At 55.1% G+C, this 15,601-nt stretch overlaps 6 protein-coding genes across 6 annotated transcripts; 3 read left to right on the top strand and 3 right to left on the bottom strand.

The window, feature by feature from the left end:
* Positions 1-234: 234 nt before the first annotated feature.
* Positions 235-5,334, bottom strand: PG997_008022 (uncharacterized protein; the record flags this gene model as incomplete). Its single annotated transcript, XM_066812337.1, has 6 exons — positions 235-506; positions 627-3,512; positions 3,590-4,013; positions 4,035-4,805; positions 4,869-5,123; positions 5,179-5,334. The coding sequence occupies 6 exons, from the start codon at positions 5,332-5,334 to the stop codon at positions 235-237; spliced, it is 4,764 nt and encodes a 1,587-aa protein (XP_066667679.1).
* A 1,238-nt stretch (positions 5,335-6,572) lies between these two features.
* Positions 6,573-7,184, top strand: PG997_008021 (uncharacterized protein; the record flags this gene model as incomplete). The annotated part of the gene is made up of 1 exon (XM_066812336.1): positions 6,573-7,184. One exon carries the CDS (start codon positions 6,573-6,575, stop codon positions 7,182-7,184), a length of 612 nt encoding a protein of 203 aa, XP_066667678.1.
* Positions 7,185-7,880: 696 nt separating this feature from the next.
* On the top strand, positions 7,881-9,247 carry PG997_008020 (uncharacterized protein; the record flags this gene model as incomplete). The annotated part of the gene is made up of 4 exons (XM_066812335.1): positions 7,881-8,235; positions 8,354-8,669; positions 8,713-8,942; positions 9,024-9,247. 4 exons carry the CDS (start codon positions 7,881-7,883, stop codon positions 9,245-9,247), a joined length of 1,125 nt encoding a protein of 374 aa, XP_066667677.1.
* A 218-nt stretch (positions 9,248-9,465) lies between these two features.
* PG997_008019 (uncharacterized protein) lies at positions 9,466-10,514 on the bottom strand (the record flags this gene model as incomplete). The annotated part of the gene is made up of 3 exons (XM_066812334.1): positions 9,466-10,241; positions 10,312-10,413; positions 10,484-10,514. 3 exons carry the CDS (start codon positions 10,512-10,514, stop codon positions 9,466-9,468), a joined length of 909 nt encoding a protein of 302 aa, XP_066667676.1.
* Positions 10,515-11,373: 859 nt separating this feature from the next.
* PG997_008018 (glycoside hydrolase family 16 protein) lies at positions 11,374-12,408 on the bottom strand (the record flags this gene model as incomplete). Its single annotated transcript, XM_066812333.1, has 3 exons — positions 11,374-11,588; positions 11,669-12,268; positions 12,369-12,408. The coding sequence occupies 3 exons, from the start codon at positions 12,406-12,408 to the stop codon at positions 11,374-11,376; spliced, it is 855 nt and encodes a 284-aa protein (XP_066667675.1).
* A 1,040-nt stretch (positions 12,409-13,448) lies between these two features.
* PG997_008017 (glycoside hydrolase family 18 protein) lies at positions 13,449-15,567 on the top strand (the record flags this gene model as incomplete). The annotated part of the gene is made up of 6 exons (XM_066812332.1): positions 13,449-13,798; positions 13,867-14,089; positions 14,152-14,486; positions 14,555-14,614; positions 14,696-14,994; positions 15,104-15,567. The coding sequence occupies 6 exons, from the start codon at positions 13,449-13,451 to the stop codon at positions 15,565-15,567; spliced, it is 1,731 nt and encodes a 576-aa protein (XP_066667674.1).
* Between the last annotated feature and the right edge of the window lie 34 nt (positions 15,568-15,601).

Genomic DNA, 15,601 nt, shown 5'->3' with positions numbered 1-15,601 from the left:
GGAACATGAGGTAACCACCGAGCTCAAAACTGGATTGGTTCGATTGCGCAAGTGGCATGCACCAACATCCGCCAATCATGGCGCGGACCACATTAGCGTACCGGCGATCTGGGACAAGGGGTTACGCACATAGTTATCGGCTCGCACAGGCTGGTCTGTGGTAGATGTGGGATGATCACGACACCAATGGGTGATGCCAATAAGCATTAGATAAATTCATTAGCAGTTTCTAGTCTATTCCTGAGATGCGGGTATAATTAGTTTGCCGCCTGACTCTAAGGTGTCGACGATGGTGAGGCCGGTATTCGTGCTGGCGTTGCCAGGGCTGTTCATGTTGCTGAGGTGTTTCCAACAACACATGTCACATTCGGGAGGGTCGATTATCGTCCCGCACTGCAGGCAATCGAATGTTTTGCACTCCTCGGGCACCGGATCACCTCGCGCGCCCTCGAACGTATACAGCAGACAGCCAACCTGGCAAGAGCCACCTACACCTCCGTTGGTGCCTAGATAGCGACCGCCGTGTTAGTTTGGTTCGTTCTGAGGAACTCGTATGAGAGAAAAGGGGGAGGGATACTATGTGTGGGATACAAGCCCTGAATATGTGGGGGGCGGGGAGTTCTTACATTTGGTGTAATCCTCTCGGACGAGCAAGTATGCAGTGATCAAGCTAGGCGAGCCCAGCGGGAAGCCGAAGCTCTGCCTGTCGACCTCGGTCACGCAACCGGGGACCCAGCTGCAGGTGAAATCGTAATTGACGCCATAGTTATCCCTACCGCGTAATTGGACAGCCGGGTCGCCCGGCCCTATGAGGTCGTCGTCGCCCATCTCGGTTCGCAGGTTGCTGAATTCCGTAGAGAATTGATCCTGGTCCTTGGACTGAATATCGGCGTGGCCCGGGAAGTCGGCCTCGTCGAAGCAGTGGATGGCACCCCGCGTCAGCGTCGGCGCTGGCTTCTCCGTCGTGGTCGAGCCGCCGCCCCCCACCGTCGTCGTCGGCGCCGAGTAGCCGCCGGACCGCGGGTCCTTCGGGTCCTGGTACCCCGGCCGCGGGCCCGACGGCCTCGGATCGCACCAGTAGCCCGCGCAGACGGTACCGCCGCACGCCGTGCTCGCGCCACCGGCGCACGTGGGACCCGCTATCGGGCCCGGCGTGAACGCGAGGGTGGTGGCCCCGGCGCTCGCCTCGTCGCGCGCCATGCGCGCCGCGAGGGACGCATACACCGACTCGGTGTAGGCGACGCCGCGGGTCGCGGTGTCCCAGCGCTCGTCGCCAAAGGTGCCGGCGGGCGCCGCCGTCTGGGAGCCGATGATGGCGGTGGACGAGTCGGACACGCTGATGGAGCAGCCGGTGATAATCTCGCACAGCGTCGTCGACGACGTCGTGCTGCCGTCCGAGACGTAGTCGGTCGTCGTGCAGGCCTCGGCCGTCTGCGTCTCGCACTCGGGCCGCTCCGACTCGGTGGTGAGGCGGTGGGCCTGGTCGATGGTGATGCGCGGCCAGTTGGGCAGGTTGCCGCGGATCGTGACGCCCGGCGGAGGGTGGATGAGGTTGATCGGCGGTGGTCCCGGGCCGTAGATTCCCGGAGGGAGGATCCAGTGCCAGGAGCGGACCGGCGTCGTGCCCCACGAGATGCAGAAGAAGAACCAGGCTGTACAGGGTACGTGTACACCGTCGTCGTCCGGCTCGGGCTCATCGATTTGCTTTTCCTCAGGTAAGATTTGACCGAAACGAGGCCAAGACGTGTATGCGGGCAACGGTGTAGGGATAGACTTGGACCCGGTCGTCCAGGCTGTGACCAGAGAACAGTCAACGGTGGCCTCCGCAGTAGCAGGCCCGAGGAAGGTGAGCACGCGGGTAGTGGGACAAGCGAAATTGAGAGTCAACTCGGCCGATTCGGTACATCTCGTAGCGACGGCAACCGGTGGTGTCGCAAAAACAATGGATGTGGATACAGGGCAGTGTACGGTGACGACTCCAGTCGAGCCCGGGAATATCACTGTGGTCACTGTGGCGCTGGGCACCGTGATGAGGGAGCGGATGGGGGTGAAGTAGGTTGTGCTCGTGGGAAGTCCAGTTCCGTCACTTGACGGTAGTGTGGCTGGATCCGTATACACGATGGATGGGCCCCCGTCGATCTGGGGCCAAGGTGGAAGGGGAACTGTTCGAGTGGTCTCGCCATCTCCTCCGTTTGGCAATGTCACAACAACCGGTGACACATCTACACTGGGAAATATGGTGATGGGCGTAGCTCCGGATGTGGAAATATTGACGTTGGAGAAGCCGATACCATCAGTAACAATGGGGGTGATTGAGATGGTTATAGTGGTGGTTGTAGTGACAAAAACAGTGGTTGCGGCACCGCCGATGGTGGTACTCGAGAACCCTCCATACTCCAGCGAAGTGATGTAACTTCTGGGCTGGATGGTCGTTGTTGACCCTAATGAGCTCGTCGGAAGGACCAACATACAGGATTGGTCCGGGCAGCTTACGGTGGGCGTAGCCCATATGTCGGTACCAACCCACACAATGTCAACATTGTCAGAGCCGGGAAGCGGCACCCAGACGCTAATCTCGGTGGTGAACCCATGCTGGTTCCCATCTTGCGGGACATTGGTGCCGTCAATACCACTAGCGATGTTGATGGCCGCTATCGTGAACAAGTTGTAGATGACGACGCTGGTCGAGTCCTTGACCTCTAGTATACGGTCCTGGCAGTTGTGAGTGTCTATGCAGTCCTGATAGTATTCATTGAAGAAGCTGTATAATCCCGCCGAGTGGATCGTGACATCTTTCGATTTGATGATCTGCATGCCCCAGGCGTAGTTGCACTGATCATCCCACACTTCGGCCACGACTTGGCAGCGGGTGAAGTCGGGGTCGTGGGGAAAGCGGGCGCCCGCGCGGAAAGGGGCGGGTGGGCCCGGGTTGGGCTGATAGTAAGGCGACTCGGTCTGGATGTGGCCCATGTACACGCTCTCGGCACCGCTGATGAGGTAGTTGTAGAGCACCGAGTGCTCGGAGCCGCCGCCTATGAACCACGAGGGGCCCTCGGACTCGATCAGCATGCCGCGGGCGCCGAAGACGGAGATTTGGGTGGAGCTGGAGTCGGGCTCGTTGTAGATGGATCTGTCGTTGTCATGGTCGCCCACCCACGCCCACACGTTCTCGAAATACCCATTGGCCTGGGACGTCACGCGAAACATGAGAGAGGCCGCGATGCACTCGGCGTTGTGACTGAACTTAGGGCACTTGCTCAGGTCAAGATCAGTGCCCAGTGCGCCGCCGACGCGGAAGTGCGAATCCCACATAGCCGCCGATCCCTGCGACACAGCTGCAACGTTCCACTCCATCAAGACTGCGCCGGATGTGGCTCCGCGCACCGAGAACAGCATCTCGGTGATTTCCATCGTCCCTATGTCACCTCTATTGCCGACCTGCACCATAACTTTGGGGTCGTTCATGTCGCTAAAGTAAAGCCTGATCCCAGGATCTGAGACCACAAAGACCCCTGCACGACCGAGTTAGTCGGAATATTCACCGTGGATCCCACCGCATAGACTCCAGACGGAAAGTAGGCGATCTGACGGTTGTCCACAGCACGGCGGAGAAAGGAGTTGATGCAAGATGCTTGGTCGCCTGTGGCGTCGTTCTTGCATCCGCCATCCCTGGTCGCAACCAGGAAGGAATCGTCACTTTTCTGCTCGTACTGAGGCCGTGACCGCACGTAGAGTAAGCCGTTGGGATCGTCCAAGCCCCTACCCCTTCCAGGGGCTGTCACTTCGCCAGTCTGGGTCAAGCCCTCGGCGCCATTATATCTCTTGCCCATGGCCCACAAACCCGAGTTTCCCGGCACGATGGTGTCGCCACCTGCAGCCATGACCGGGCTGGCCACGCCTTCGAAGCTGGTATGATCGAGAACAATGTTGGGGGATGTGGAAAGGCTGTTGATCAGGACGCCGACGTCCACGTCTCTGATGGTCGAGTCGACGATGGACACGCTGCCAATGCCCTAGCCGCTGTCGCCGCCCACTCCGGAAATGTTGAATGCGATAGCACCGCCGTTGACGGTGATCCGCTGCCAGACCCAGCCCCAGTCCCAGATCATCTCCACGGCGGTGTTACACTGGGTAAAGACCAAGTTGCGCGCTGTGTACTGTTGAGAGCCCGCACGCCAGCCGATGTTGCCGCCATTGAACTTGAGGTCCGACACGAACCCGCCGCTGCCGTTTTCGGTGAAGATGCCGACGGCAGTCGTAGTGCTCGTGGTAGGCATGTCAAACACCAAGTTATGCAGAGACGTGGCCTGGGCCACCTGCCAATGTATTCCCGTCGGCACGAGGTCCTGGTCATTCTCGGCCGTTGACTCGGGCATGTCGCGGAGGTCAAAACAAAAGTTGCGGATTTGACGGAAGAACTGGTTCTGGTTGATATACCACTGTTGGCCCGCGGCTTGGGGGATGTAAGGATCCGTATCGAATAAAGCGATACCCTGGAACTTGTCGCAGCCTTTGATGACGGGCATGTCGTTAGGGTCGCCGACAAACTGCGTAAAGTAATACTGAATAACTGGGCTGCAAATCTTGTATGTGCCCCCGGGGAAATAGACGATGGCACCCTGCGAGAATGTGTTGCCGCATTTTTCGCCGCACCGCGTCCGAGAGTCGCTAGCCGAGTGGTTATTCCAACTGGCCGAGGCCGCGTTAAGTGCCTCGGTTGTGTCTGTCTTTCCCGAGTTGTCCGCGTGAAAGTCAACGACGACGTTGCGGAAAACCTGGTACTCGTCTCCACCAGCATGTGGTTGCTATTTTCGCAGTGCACGTTAGCTTCACGTCATGAGTAGCCGCAATCAGGGTAACGAACGTACAGATCCCAGAGATGCCAGACGTGGGAACCAGAAGTCGGGTGACTCCTGCGGCTTGCGATCAGCCGACCCGAAGCTTGTCGGCTTGGTGTCGTTAGACCCGGAATAGCCACCGCGTAGTACAACTTCTCTCTGAAGGTTGGTCAAGTAAGTCTCTAGATTGCCCGAGTAGGCCCAAACTGGACCATTATGTTTCCCCTTGTCGGGCGCTGTCTTATAGTAGTTGTGCTGGTTGTCAAGCATATATGCCGGCGCCGGCTGCGAAGATAGATATTAGATTTGCGCCCCGACACGACAGAAAGCCTTCGCATACCCGTGGGTTATACACGTGCTTGGATTCATTCGAAAAGGGCTTGGTGGTGTTGAAAGGTAGATAAACTCTGTCAAGGCCGCGAACCGTGCTAGACGACAGGGCGACGCTCCATTGCGCCGCCAGCACAATTAAGATGAGACCGAGGAGGGCTGTCATGGTTCTCTACAACCTCAGTCCGAGCGACAACCTGTCGAGATGTAGGGGTGCGCGGTGACTGAACGGGGGAAAGAACATGACTTTAGATGGCATTCTACACCGTTCCCCCTTTTCATCAGATGAGTCCTGAACTGGGACCAGTCTCACGGGGATCCAAGGCCGTCCCCAGAGACCCGGCAATTTCATTCGTCAGCAATGAAGATACTAATAATAGTCACCAATATGCCATTGTTTCCCGCCGTTACAATCTGGGCATACCGCTTTCTCGGTCTGTCTTGCCCTTCTAGGAAGGACATTAACATAGAAGGGCAGATGATGGCTAGACTCCAGGCTCCAGGCTCTAGGCTACCATCGGAGTCGCCCTCAAGTTCAAGCTCCTCCCATTATGTTATCCATCCTTGCAGCGAGGCTTCGTCCAATGACTATTGCAGGCATCTTTCCATCACCACCGGGTCTCATTCGGTAACATACCGTCGTATGGAGTAGCAGGAGTAGGGGTCCAAATCCGGGCAGATTTCACGTATGTACGAGGGGTCTATCTCAAAAAGGGCGGATCCATCACCTAGACTAAGATTGATATCTAATACACACCCCTTTTTCTCAAGCTATGTTGCCTGTATAGAAGGTCGTGTTCCCATGATCAGTAAGTGCCGACCACAATGCCGAAACATACATAATATAAATTTGGAATTACGCGGCTGCATAATGAGTTTCCAAGTGGCCTGATTTGATCTTACAAGGAGGGTATGATGATGGAGGGGTTTCGCTCGGTTAGGGCATTGGGACGCAGGGACCGTGAGACTGGGAGCCTACGGCAAGTCGACGATACAGGGTTCATCCACGAAGAAATGATGCAGTTATCCTGCGAGTATTCGGGCAGTCGTCTGGGTTCTAGCGTTTTATGAGACTATTGGTCTTGGTCGTGACACCAGAGTCAATGAGTGCATGGAAGCGTCGTAGCACCAGGCTGTGCTTGATCAGGTCAGTTTACCAAGCCGGCGTCAGCCCAATACGTGGGAGATAAGCAAGATAAGCACTCTACCATACAGGATATTGCGAGATCAGGCTTGATGTGGTTTTTGGACCCTTTCTGAATATGTTGCTTTGTATCCTGAGCCTGAGTGATTATAATCTAGCTTACACGATCTGTACTGGAAGCTGCCTCAACAATCGTTTTCGTTCAGTACCTTGTTTTCGAACACTCGGATTAACTCCAAGCTTTGGTCTTCTCGCTCAAGATGCTCTCTAATCTCGTCAAACGTGTCCCCGTTGCTTCCTTCATTGGCGGCACCATCGCAGCCCCTGCTCATTCCCTACCTCCCGCAATGCACATCTGCTATGACACTGAAACGCCTGAAAAGCTCTGTTACACGAAGCCCGACAATGTGCTCCAAGATGTCCTCGTCAACGATGTCAAGTTCATCGCGGCCTACCTCCATTCATACGGCGCCGAGGTCCGAACCGGCCGCCTGTTCAGCATGGCGGCCACCGACGCGCCCGACTGCGGCGAGTGGCTCCTCTACGCTCGCGGCACCGCGCAGGCGTTCGCCAAGCACATAGACAATACGGTCGACTCGAGCGTGCTCTTCGCCGACATCGCCGCCACCATCGACGGCGGCGCCGGCGCCAACGCGACGCAGCAGACGGCCTCCCTGCTCGGGTGCGGCACCGACGGTGGCTCGTTGGGCGTGGTCGTCGACATCGACAACCCGACTTACAAGAGCTCAAAATACCCTACCGGCTATGTTACCAGCGGAATCCTGGTCAAAATTGTGGCTTCGGGAGCTTTGGAGTTGAGGCTGTACATTGATGGACCGGCACGAACTGAGGCTCTCGCAGGGGACCCCTAATTTCTAGAGCTAGATAACTACTACTCTTGTTGCGCTTCAGATAGTTCAAACCGTTCCTGCCTGCCTTTATCCTGCCTGTTGCATCGTGACGCCTGTATACCCAATTGGAATTCCTTGCGAGTACGGAGTGCGGCTGCAGACATTCAAATTTTTTGTAATGGAGCCGTTGCGTCTCTCCGCGGGGGTCGTCCAGTAAGAAGACAGGAATCCGCTGATAACACCGTGTCGCTGGTACTATGATTGACACCGACCAACATGGTGGGAAGCTCGGATAGTTTTCCGAGGAAAAACAAAACGGGCTGACCACCATACCATATTGTATCCTTTGGCCTGTATAGGAAGGTCACCGGGTAAAGGAATATCGGTGCCTGTGCCTGTGTCTGTCATGCATCAGCTGCCTCCCTGTGCAACACACCGCGGGTATTTCGCCGGTCCTTCTTGTGAAGACGTCTCACAAGGTTCCAATCGGTTCCCAGGGAGGGGAAGAGTCACTCTCGCGCGGATATCGGCAGTTCACGAATAAGCTGGTAATGGTGTTGTGTGTCCGGACGATGCGAGAGTGCGCTGTGACTTACACTGCAGTCCCCTCGCCGTTTCTCTTCGTTTCCTTCGCCCCAACCCACTCCCTTGTGTCTTCTGACACTGCCATCAGCTCCAACCAATATCTAAGTCAGGGCTGGCTCTGAGATCACCACAATGGCGAATGGTTTCTTTCTTCTGGGCCTGATTACGGGCCTCCTAGCCCTCCCGCCTTCATTTATTATCGCGGAAGATGATGGGAGCGTGAATATTGCAGACATAGATATCAAAGATATCTTCACGGTTCAACTCGGGTCTGGAGACGGCGCATGCGATGATATCCGGATGGGCTTATTGGACCAATGGCTCACGGAGATTACTTATAGCCTTGATACAGCCCTAAACTCTATGGACAAATATGACGGAGATCTAAGAGTTCGAAGATCAATGTTCAAGTTCTTTAAGATCGCAAATAAGGGAATTTTGGGCGGGGAGGATACACTCCGAAGAAAAGCATTCAACAAGGTCAGAGGTAAGTAACGAACACTACGGGACATTTCCTTGAACCGCGTCAATGGCTCTGCACACTCATCTCCGGTACACCGTTGCTCGCAGATCGAAAATGCAGCCCTCATTAACGGCTTGGCCAGATAATATTCAGTATATTGACGCGTTCTACAACAATAATGATGAACACAGAAAGGAAGAGTACTGGCTCTTTTGTCACAGCACGTTTCTCGCTTCTCATGAGCCCGAAGACCCAGCACTTGATTACGAGGCGAACGTGATATTGAACGGGAAAGGCGAAGAAATACCTATCCGGGAGGTATCCACATACAAGAAGCGACTTGACGAAGACGAAATGAACGTGCCCTGGTGGGCTGGCGACCTCACGAACTTGAACGGCTACTACTTCACAGAGCACGGCTATGACTACTGCGATGGAGACGCCCTCGGCGCGACAGCGTTGGATTTCCGGCGCGACAGCGGAAATCCAACCGTTAAAAAGAGGCGCCGGCGGGCGGGCTGAGAAAGCCCCTGAGGTGTACAGCATCATCATCTGCCCCTACAGCTTTGACGATAACCAGAACCAGGCACCGAACAGTTATAAAGAGGCCAACGATCGCCTCGTGCCTGGCAAAAACCTTGCGGATGCCGTTCCTAAGAGCGCTACCCTCCTCCACGAGGCCTTTCACGCTATCTTTGGAGGTCACTTCCTGGATGGTGACAAAGAGACATGTATGTATCCCCGCAGGTAATTTCTTGTTTTGTGTTGATGCACGTTTGGACTATGTAATATGCTGACTTGAGATTTGACAGATGATATTGGTAGCTGCACCAACCTCGCCGCAGGAAACGCACAGACTAACCCCGAGAACTACGTCTTCTTCATCGCTCATATGTATCACATGTTTGGTCAAAAGGATAACAACCAGCCCTGGTCTATAACAACAAATTGGGATTTCGAAGTTGGCCGTGAGAACCGGGTTTTGGGTGCAAGCAGCCCTACGCCAGCTGCGCCAATGGTACCAGAGAAGCTATAGTATGATGTGTTGGCATGTTGAGGGTGTAATAAAAACTGGGGCTTATTCCCACAGGCCCAAAGTAGTCATCGACCCTGTCCCGCAATACAGAACATTGATAGGATCCTTGAGAAATATGCTACATGCTTTACCAGGCTACAAGGAATATTGCGAGCCAGACTGACGGCCCCAAAACTAACTCTAGAACCACCGTCGACCCCAATGGCTGGTCTGTAGCTTCACAAACACCCTTCCTCGGGCTCGAGGCCATTCGCTTCGATAAATGCCCTCTTGAGTCGCTTTTCCCGCTCGTACTCCTCAGCATCTTCTGGGCTCATCTCGGGCTCGGGAGGATAGAAACGCGGAATATCCTGAATGTCCCAGCGCTCCTGCACCCAAGCCGTGGCCGGAGGCATCATCCGCGCCATGTACTGATGCCACGATTCCCTCGCCAGCGGGTCGGCCGCCGAAGCCTCTTCCTGTTCCTTTGTGCCGCCATACTCGGGCTGCCAGGGGAAAGCGTGGCAGAAGAGGGTCCGTGCCTGACTCTCCTCACCCAACATCTGCTGCTGCTGCTCCAGCTTGCCGAATTTCTCCTCCACCCAGTGGTCCTCCGTGAGCACAAGGAACCACACGGCCGAGAATCTGGACCACTGGCGATGCCGCCACTCCATAAACTCGGAGCCGCGAGGGACGAAGGAGGGAAACACACGTTCAAAACCCACATACATGTCCACCGGGTTGTCGACTTTGTACGGTACCGACAAGGTGGTAAACGTCACGCGGCCCGTTACATTCACTGTCGGGCGGAAAAAGGGTTGTTTCAAAGCGAGGAAGCGCGATGGAGCTGGAGGCGACGACGTGGAGGAAGCATCATCCAAGGTTAGTTGACTTAGGGCCGACCCCAGTTCTATATTAGAATTCTGTGAGTCACCGTACTCCGGCAGGTTCCACAGAAACACTTCGCAGGCAGGAGAGGACAAGAAGTTCTTGAAGGCGTCGAGCGATTTCCATTCTGTGTAGGTGTTTCCCAGATAGGTCAGTCAGGGAACCGGCAGGCCAAATCGTTTGCAAATGGCACTCACCAATGATGTAGGCGGCCTGATCAGGGTTCTCGACCATTCTCCCCAGGAATATATATCCTGTTGGCGAGTCGGCGAGGGGGCCTGCATGGATATCATCGTGGTCTGTGGACCATGTCGGCCTCCTGGTCCCGCGGCAGGTGAAACCGCGTCCAGGTTACTGTGGGCTTCTCACCGCGCCGCGCCGTCTGCTTGGTGCGAGCCATAATGGGTGGGCAGAAAGGAGGTGTATCAGGATGGCGTAATGCTATCTGCTGGTAGAGGATGTACATAGACTGGGAATGGAGGAAAGTAAGTATTTATACCCTGTGGTTGCTGCCTAAATGAAGTCAACTAAGCGTTGAAGTAACATGACGCAAGAAAGGCGGGGTACACAGTCCTGGCAGGTGTGGTGTGATCCAGGGGGCCGGGTCGTACCATCACTATCACTGCCGGGGTGCTTACTGACTGGCCCAGATAGATAGAGAGAGAGAGGAAGCAAGTACATGGTATTGCGTCCCGAGTCAAATAGAAGTGGCATTAACCCGATGATGCCTCACCAGCCATATACTTTACAGATGGGTTGAGTGATTGGATATCGTAATAGAGGGTGGCGAGAGGCTCTTTTGCTGCCTATTGAAAGCAAGCCTGGTCCCGTGACGGTGTCCAGCCAACTTGGTATCAAGCCTTACCGATACCGGTGACAAATCCCCTATCAAAGAGCCAATAACATCATTTCAGGCAGTCGACACTAGAATGAATGCACAATTCGGCGGCACACTGCCCTCCAAGACTTGGAGCTATGTATGATTGGGTCGTTGATGCGATTGTTCGATCTACTAACACTGCCGTATCTTGAGACTTCCTTCTCCTGGGTTTTCCGGTATTTCAAGTGGTCTAAACGATAGAGGGTTTGAAGAATCCCCCTACATGGAAATCTAGGTTCCAAATTTTGAGAACACAGAGCTTTCTTTGGGATAAACACAGTGGATTTTGAGATGGCCCGGGCAGCACAGGGTATAATTTCAAGCGGAGGGCACGTACTCTTAGTAAACGATGGCGATACTAAGATGGAGAGTTTTGCAACTAATCAGAGATATAAAATGCCACATACTGAACCGTCATCCCCGTATCCATGCCTGTCGCGGTTTGCCCATTCGGCTGGCCGCCTTTGGGAAACGTTCCTCCGACAGCCACGTTGAGGACAGGGAAGTACGGTTCATGCGCGAGCACACCCCATTGTTCCTCGTTGTTGACATCGCTACCCTTGACCTGGTAGAACTGCTTGCCGTCCATGGACCCTACCGCAAGTTAGCCAGGTTACGTCATTCTGTTACGTCCACTCAAGAACAGGCAATTACAACCACGAGAGTCGACTCACACGTTAATGTTTCGTCTTTCCAGCTACCCTTGGTGCGGTCGACTTTGATCGACCACGTATGCGGCTGGGTATGGTCGTATCTATTCCCGTACTCGGAGATGACCTCGTCCGCGCTCCCCGTGGGCAAACTTATGCGCCCGACGGCGCCGTCCGGGTTCTTCTCGCCCCAGTGCAGCGAGCCGAGGGTCCAGTCGTGCCCGTCGGACGTCTCGAAGATGTCCCACTCGCCGCACATGGGCCACTCGGTCCCGTGCCGCTGGCTGTCGCCCAGCGCCCAGAAGGCGGGCCAGATGCCGGCCTGCCGGTCCGACGGCGCGCCCCCGACCGTGAGGTTGGCCTGCAGGATCAGCGACTTGCCCGCGGGGCACGAGTACGCCTCCTTGCCCTCGATCCGCGCCGACCGCCACTCGCCGTCGTGCAGCTGCGGCGTGATGTACATGGTGTCGCCGACGTGCGGCTCCGGGCCGCCGAAGTTGGAGTGGATGTGCGTCACGTCCCACGCGGAGTCGTATCGCTGCTGCTCGTTGTTGTACTTTGTCTGGTTCACAATCGAGTTCCACTTGTGGTAAGGGGCCTCCTCGGTTGTGCGGAAGCCATCGTCTTAGGGGCAGGAGTTAGCAGTGTGTCTAGACTAAGAAGTTCCACGAATAATAGAACCGGTTGTGCCACCCACTGGCTCTCCAGAAAATCAATTACTTACACCATAGCAATGAATAGCCCAAAATCTTGTCGGGTGTCATTTTGACTTAGAGACTGGGTGGAAGGGAAGATCTGTGTAGACGTGATACTGGCGGGGGTTGCTGCAACAGCCTGTCTTATCTTTTGGGAGGTCCCTAGACAGCAACGGCCTTTATAGGTCAAACACCCCCGTGAGCGTCAAGATGGGGTAGCACGATTTGAACAATTCCAGAGGCCTAGACTCAGATACTGGACCACCCCGACCATGTCTCTGAGGTCGGCCAACGCTTAGTCCCGGGTGAAAGCCATAATAGGCAGGTGAGACTCAACAACTAGACGCCCCTTTCTCGTCGTAAAACTTCAGTAGCTCTCAATGAAGGATGATAGCGGTGTAGAGACGTGAGCATCATCGACACCACCTCTCAAGAGTGTGTAGGATGAAAATTCACACCTTGGCCACAATTGTAGATGAAATTGGCGGAAGGAACTAGGCTGGAGCATCACATGGGCAGGTCTGGCCTGCTTAGCAGAGGATGACTGTATTCATTGTTGTGCCCATACTCGACCCCGGCCTAGCAATTATATACGAAAGCCGCGGCGACAGACTCATCTCTGGCCACGAATAACAGATGCGGACCGGGCGCCGCACCGTTGAACCGCAGGGTCTGGATGGAGCGTGACCGAAGTCTCTACACGAGAATTGCAGACAAGAAGCAGCCAATATCCACATTGGGAAATCAATAGTGCTTATCCATGATAAGCTTCACCCCAGCACATCCATTATCCTGTCATGCATAGGGTCTGGCGCTAGCTACTTCGGGCGCATGCCGAAATGTATAGTCCCAATTACCAGGGTAGGAAATTTGCTCGTCTCATGACTCCCTTAATCTCACTCCAATGAGGCCCGTACAGAATGGACGATGGAGAGGATCTAGGCAAGCGGAGACATTTGTGAGATCAGTGTGATGTGCTAGGCCTCTACTGCTGGAACTTAGAACACCCGTTTGACCTGAAGTCGTTTAAAAGAAAGACATCTCGCAATCCTATCAACCTCTTAAAGTTCCGTTTCTGGCAGCCTATACCCAGCTAAACCAAATCAGCAATGAGGTTGAGACAACTCAAGCCGATGATGGCTTCTCCAAAGCATTCGATGATGTCCCCTCTTTTTCTCCTTTTTGCCGTGGCTTTCGTCATAGTCAAGGCCAATCCCATGGACTTCGCCCTCAGAGACGGAGCCACTCCCATCGACGCCATGATTCCTTCGAGTGATGCGCGGCAAGCCTTTAGTTTCAACTTGAGTTCTGATGCCCCTCCACGGAACGTCCCAACCCATCAAAACCCCCAGCTGTTATCGCCACACCCGGTAGAGATAGTTCAGGATGATTACCATCCGGACCTCGCACGTCGAGATGCCACACTATGTCTGGCAGATGGAACTTGCGCGGATAAAAGGTATGCCCAGGGTTGTGTATCAATAGTCCAATAACTACCGCCGCTAACACTCTACAAAGTTGCTGTAGTACTAAAGGGACGTGCGGCTATGGCCCGGCTTTTTGTGGGAAGGGGAATGTATGTCAACGAGTCTATATTGTGCCTTACTGCACATTGCCCAATACTCAAGGAACTAACGATTTGAAGTGTACAAGCGGCTGCGATGCGACTGCCATGTGCGGCATCTACAGCAAAGGTGGCAAGGAGAAATGCGGAATGAACCTGTGCTGTTCGGCCATGGGATGGTGCGGAGTGAGTATCTATCGTTTATCCCGGAGTACCAGGGACCGATCAAGCTAATGGTATCCAACTAGACCACTGAGACATACTGCGGCAACGCCGACCCGCAGGGCAACACGCTCCCGTGCCAGAAGGACTTCGGCTCGTGTGTCGTTAAGTCGGGCAAGACCTGCGGCACCGGCAGCGGCACCACCAACGGCCGCACGATAGGATACTACCAGGGCTCCAACACTCGCGACCGTCTGTGCAACAAGATATTCCCGGCCGATATCGCCAGTAAGGGCTATACACACCTCTACTACGCCTTTGCGTCCATCGACCCCAACAGCTTCGGGGTGGTGCCAGCAGACTCCGGGGATGTCGAGCTCTATGAGCAGTTCACTGCACTAAAGAGCCGCGGGCTGGAAACGTGAGTATTCTTCTCACGCCGTGGGATGTTGATGTGAGAACCTGCTGACAATGGTATTCGCTCCGTAGATGGATAGCAGTAGGAGGCTTCGACTTTAGCGACCCGAACAAAGCCACACACGGGACATGGTACGTACTTCGATGATCCTTCTCCTCCCGTCCGCGTTACCCCTCTTGACAGACGTTGGATGCTTACCCTTTGCCTTACAGGAGCAAACTCGTGTCGAGCGCCAGCAGCCGCGCAGCCTTCATCAACTCGCTCAAGACCTTTATGACCAAATACGGCTTCCAGGGCGTCGATCTGGACTGGGAGTATCCCGTCGATACCCTCCGCGGCGGCGACCCCGCTGACACGCAGAACCTGGTGCTTCTCGTCAAGGAGATGCACGCCTCGTTCGCCGGCCAGTTCGGTTTGAGCCTGACGCTGGCGCCGGACTACTGGTACCTACGATACTTTGACGCCAAGGCGATGGAGAGCTCGGTGGACTTTTTCGGGTTCATGGCCTACGGTGAGTGCTTCTTTATTGATCCCGAAGGATCGCTCTCGTCCCCTATATACTTTATCGTTCTCTGGTCCAGCACTATGGTATTAACTAACGAATTCCAACTTCGGAAAAGACCTCCACGGCTACTGGGACCAAGACGTCAAGACCCTCGGCTCCGTCGTGCGCGGCCAAGCCGACATCCGCGACATCGCGACCGACACCTTGCCGCTCTGGTTCGACGAGCTGGACGCCTCAAAAATAAACTTCGGCGTCGCGCTGTACGGGCGCGGCTACACGCTCGCGTCCCCGAGCTGCAACGACCTGCTCTGCGCCTTCAGCGGGCCCAGCAAGCCCGGCGTGTGCACCAACGGGGACGGCGTCATGTCGCTGGTCGAGATCCAGGAGCTGATCAAGGAGAAGGGGCTCACGCCCAAGTACCTGCCCGACGCCATGATGAAGCAGATCACGTGGGACGACCAGTGGATCGGGTACGACGACGAGGAGACGATTGCGCGGAAGAAGGCGTGGGCGGACAATCAGTGCTTTGGCGGGACCATGGCGTGGAGTATTGACTTCAACTCTGGCGCTGGGAGGTAACTAGACCTTCTCCTGACTTGTCTTTGTTTGATAT

Source organism: Apiospora hydei (genome assembly GCF_038363865.1).
Source record: "Apiospora hydei strain CBS 114990 chromosome Unknown utg000006l_segment0_segment0, whole genome shotgun sequence".
Classification (NCBI taxonomy): Eukaryota; Fungi; Ascomycota; class Sordariomycetes; order Amphisphaeriales; family Apiosporaceae; genus Apiospora; species Apiospora hydei.
The sequence above is the reverse complement of the archived record's forward strand: the minus strand, read 5'-3'. Positions and strand labels throughout refer to the sequence as shown.